Source organism: Oryctolagus cuniculus, chromosome 5 (genome assembly GCF_051225735.1).
Source record: "Oryctolagus cuniculus isolate XC-2025 breed Fujian yellow rabbit chromosome 5, ASM5122573v1, whole genome shotgun sequence".
NCBI classification, from domain to species: Eukaryota; Metazoa; Chordata; class Mammalia; order Lagomorpha; family Leporidae; genus Oryctolagus; species Oryctolagus cuniculus.
This window is the reverse complement of record NC_142871.1, coordinates 138,949,719-138,953,507: the sequence shown is the minus strand read 5'-3', so window position 1 is coordinate 138,953,507 and position 3,789 is coordinate 138,949,719. Positions and strand designations below refer to the sequence as shown.

The 3,789-nt window shown below is 62.5% G+C and overlaps 1 protein-coding gene across 1 annotated transcript; it reads left to right on the top strand.

Moving 5' to 3' along the window:
- Positions 1-208: 208 nt before the first annotated feature.
- LOC100353783 (heat shock 70 kDa protein 1B) lies at positions 209-2,628 on the top strand. The gene has a single exon (XM_070074197.2). It carries the CDS (start codon positions 428-430, stop codon positions 2,366-2,368), a length of 1,941 nt encoding a protein of 646 aa, XP_069930298.2. The 5' UTR covers positions 209-427; the 3' UTR covers positions 2,369-2,628.
- The last annotated feature ends 1,161 nt before the right edge of the window (positions 2,629-3,789 follow it).

Genomic DNA, 3,789 nt, shown 5'->3' with positions numbered 1-3,789 from the left:
GCGTCTGGAAAGTTCCGCGGAGGGCGGGCACCCCGGTCTCTAACGGGTACTAGGGGCCCGAGGGCGGGGCGCGAGCGAAACCCCTGGAAGATTCCCGACCGGCGGCCGCCCCGAGCTCGCTGATTGGCCGAGGCGGCGGCAGGCGGGGCGCGCCGCGACGGATAAAGGCGGCTGCGGGCGCCCAGGGCGAACGGCAGAACCCGGGCGGCCCCCGACAGCGGCTCACTGCAGCGCACACCACCGCGACCCTGCTCGGCGGCCGCACCCCCAGCGCGAAGCCCGCGGCCCCACAGCCTCCGAGGCCCACTCTGCGCGGCGCCGTCCGCCTCCCGCTTCCGGCAAGAACCCGGCCCGCAGCCGCCTTCCTCGCCCGCCGGCCCCAGACCCCCGGCTCGGTGCGCGGCCGAGAGCGCGCGGCAGCAGCGCCATGGCCAAAGGCACGGCGATCGGCATCGACCTGGGCACGACGTACTCGTGCGTGGGCGTGTTCCAGCACGGCAAGGTGGAGATCATCGCCAACGACCAGGGCAACCGCACGACGCCCAGCTACGTGGCCTTCACCGACACGGAGCGGCTGATCGGCGACGCGGCCAAGAACCAGGTGGCGCTGAACCCGCAGAACACGGTGTTCGACGCGAAGCGGCTGATCGGCCGCAAGTTCGGCGACCCGGTGGTGCAGGCCGACATGAAGCACTGGCCGTTCCAGGTGGTGAGCGAGGGCGACAAGCCCAAGGTGCAGGTGAGCTACAAGGGCGAGAGCAAGGCGTTCTACCCGGAGGAGATCTCGTCCATGGTGCTGAGCAAGATGAAGGAGATCGCCGAGGCGTACCTGGGCCAGCCGGTGAGCAACGCGGTGATCACGGTGCCGGCCTACTTCAACGACTCGCAGCGGCAGGCCACGAAGGACGCGGGGGTGATCGCGGGGCTGAACGTGCTGCGCATCATCAACGAGCCCACGGCGGCCGCCATCGCCTACGGGCTGGACCGCAGCGGCAAGGGCGAGCGCCACGTGCTCATCTTCGACCTGGGCGGGGGCACGTTCGACGTGTCGGTGCTGACGATCGACGACGGCATCTTCGAGGTGAAGGCCACGGCGGGCGACACGCACCTGGGCGGCGAGGACTTCGACAACCGGCTGGTGGGCCACTTCGTGGAGGAGTTCAAGCGGAAGCACAAGAAGGACCTGAGCGGCAACAAGCGCGCGGTGCGGCGGCTGCGCACGGCGTGCGAGCGCGCCAAGAGGACCCTGTCGTCCAGCACGCAGGCCAACCTGGAGATCGACTCGCTGTTCGAGGGCATCGACTTCTACACGTCCATCACCAGGGCGCGGTTCGAGGAGCTGTGCTCGGACCTGTTCCGCGGCACGCTGGAGCCCGTGGAGAAGGCGCTGCGCGACGCCAAGCTGGACAAGGCGCAGATCCACGACGTGGTGCTGGTGGGCGGCTCCACGCGCATCCCCAAGGTGCAGAAGCTGCTGCAGGACTTCTTCCACGGGCGCGACCTCAACAAGAGCATCAACCCGGACGAGGCGGTGGCCTACGGGGCGGCGGTGCAGGCGGCCATCCTGATGGGCGACCAGTCGGAGAAGGTGCAGGACCTGCTGCTGCTGGACGTGGCGCCGCTGTCGCTGGGGCTGGAGACGGCGGGCGGCGTGATGACGCCGCTGATCAAGCGCAACTCCACCATCCCCACCAAGCAGACGCAGGTGTTCACCACGTACTCGGACAACCAGCCCGGCGTGCTGATCCAGGTGTACGAGGGCGAGCGGGCCATGACGCGCGACAACAACCTGCTGGGGCGCTTCGAGCTCAGCGGCATCCCGCCGGCGCCGCGCGGCGTGCCGCAGATCGAGGTCACCTTCGACATCGACGCCAACGGCATCCTGCACGTCACGGCCACCGACAAGAGCACGGGCAAGGCCAACAAGATCACCATCACCAACGACAAGGGCCGCCTGAGCAAGGAGCAGATCGAGCGCATGGTGCAGGAGGCCGAGAAGTACAAGGCCGAGGACGAGGTGCAGCGCGAGCGCGTGGCGGCCAAGAACGCGCTCGAGTCCTACGCCTTCCACATGAAGAGCGCCGTGGAGGACGACGGGCTCAAGGGCAAGATCAGCGAGGCGGACAAGCGGCGCGTGCTGGACAAGTGCCAGGAGGTCCTCTCCTGGCTGGACGCCAACACCCTGGCCGACAAGGACGAGTTCGAGCACAAGCGGAAGGAGCTGGAGCAGGTGTGCAACCCGGTCATCAGCGGGCTCTACCAGGGTGCGGGCGGCCCCGGGGCCGGGGCCGGGGCCGGCGGGGGCTTCGGGGCTGCAGGCGGCGGGGGCGGCCCTGGGTCCGGGCCCACCATCGAGGAGGTCGATTAGGGGCCCTTGGTGGGACATCCCACGTTTACTTTGAGAGGTGGCTGCGACTCTGGACTTTCCCTTCCCTTGTATGCTGCTGTGCCTCAGCTCTGAGCTCCATGTGTTCTTTGCATCGGGGACTAGAGTTTTCACTGCTGCTGAACTTACTGCTTCCAGTTTTAAATGTAGCGACGGTGTATAGTCATATTTTTTGCACATTTGTACTAATGAAGCCAATTTTATTTGTTACTTCAAGGAAAATAAACCTCCATAAATCTGAATGGTGTCTTGCTGGTTTCTCTATTTTATGTGGTCAGAAGGTGGTGAGCCGTTAGCTCACGGTGTGTGGAACTGGAGGCCTCCTGCCTCCCTCAGGTCAGGACCTGGGGCTGGACAAGGAAGGTTACGCTGCACTGTGATCCTTTTGAAAAAACTGAGTCCTTGGGTGAATGATTGGGTGTGGGTTTTGGGATGGGGGCGTGGCCACCATAGACCACTGTGCTGAGTGAGGCCGGCTGGGTAGCTCACGGAGGGTGTGCAGGTAAAGCCTTGTAAAGACACCCCCTAACTAGGTCAGTGGGAGGGGTGTTCCTGAGAAGTGGGAAGAACAACAGGCGTTCTCCCCATTCTGGCGTGCAAGGGTAACAAGTTATTTTTCCCATTAAAATCCCTGTTCTCCATATTAAGAAGCCTTAATAAAATTAAGTTAGAAAATAAAGAACAAGAGGTGGCTGAGCGGGAGATTCACGCTGCTCTTTCCTGTAACTGTGCCTGCTTCATTCAGTGCCCTGATGATTCTTCGGACTACACATCAAGTAGGAGAGTCAAATGGACAGTGAGGGGATGGTGCTGGAGCCCTGGCGTGCCCAGTGATACGGAAGTCCCTTAGCTGCTCTGACACCTGCTCTCCACTTCTAAAATGGGTCGGCATGATGCCTTGGCCTGAAGCTAATTCTGATGATACCGAAGTAGAAATGCCTCATTCCTAGCGTCTGTCACCTACCACTTCAGTATCACAGGGACCCCCTTGGGAAAAGATCATTTCAGAATATGATGCCTAGGGCTGGCCCTGTGGTGTACTGGGTTAAGCCGCTGCTTGTCAGCATGTCTTGGGGGCACAGGTTTGAATCTTGGTTGCTCCACTCCCAAGCCAGCTAAATGGTGCTAATGCACCAGGGAAAGCAGTGGAAAATGCTTGGCCTCTGCTCCCAGGTAGGAGACCCAGGGGAACCTCTTGGCTCCTGAGCTTGGCCTGGCCCAGCCCTGGCCAGTGCAGCCATTTCCAATCCAGCTCTCTGCTAGGGTCTGGGAAAACAGTAGAAGATGGCCCAAGTGCTTGGGTTCCTGCACTCAGGTGAGCACCCAGAAGCAGCTCCAAGCTCCTGGCTTCAGAGCAGTAGAGCTCTGGCCATTGTGGCATTTTGGGGAGTGACCAACTGATT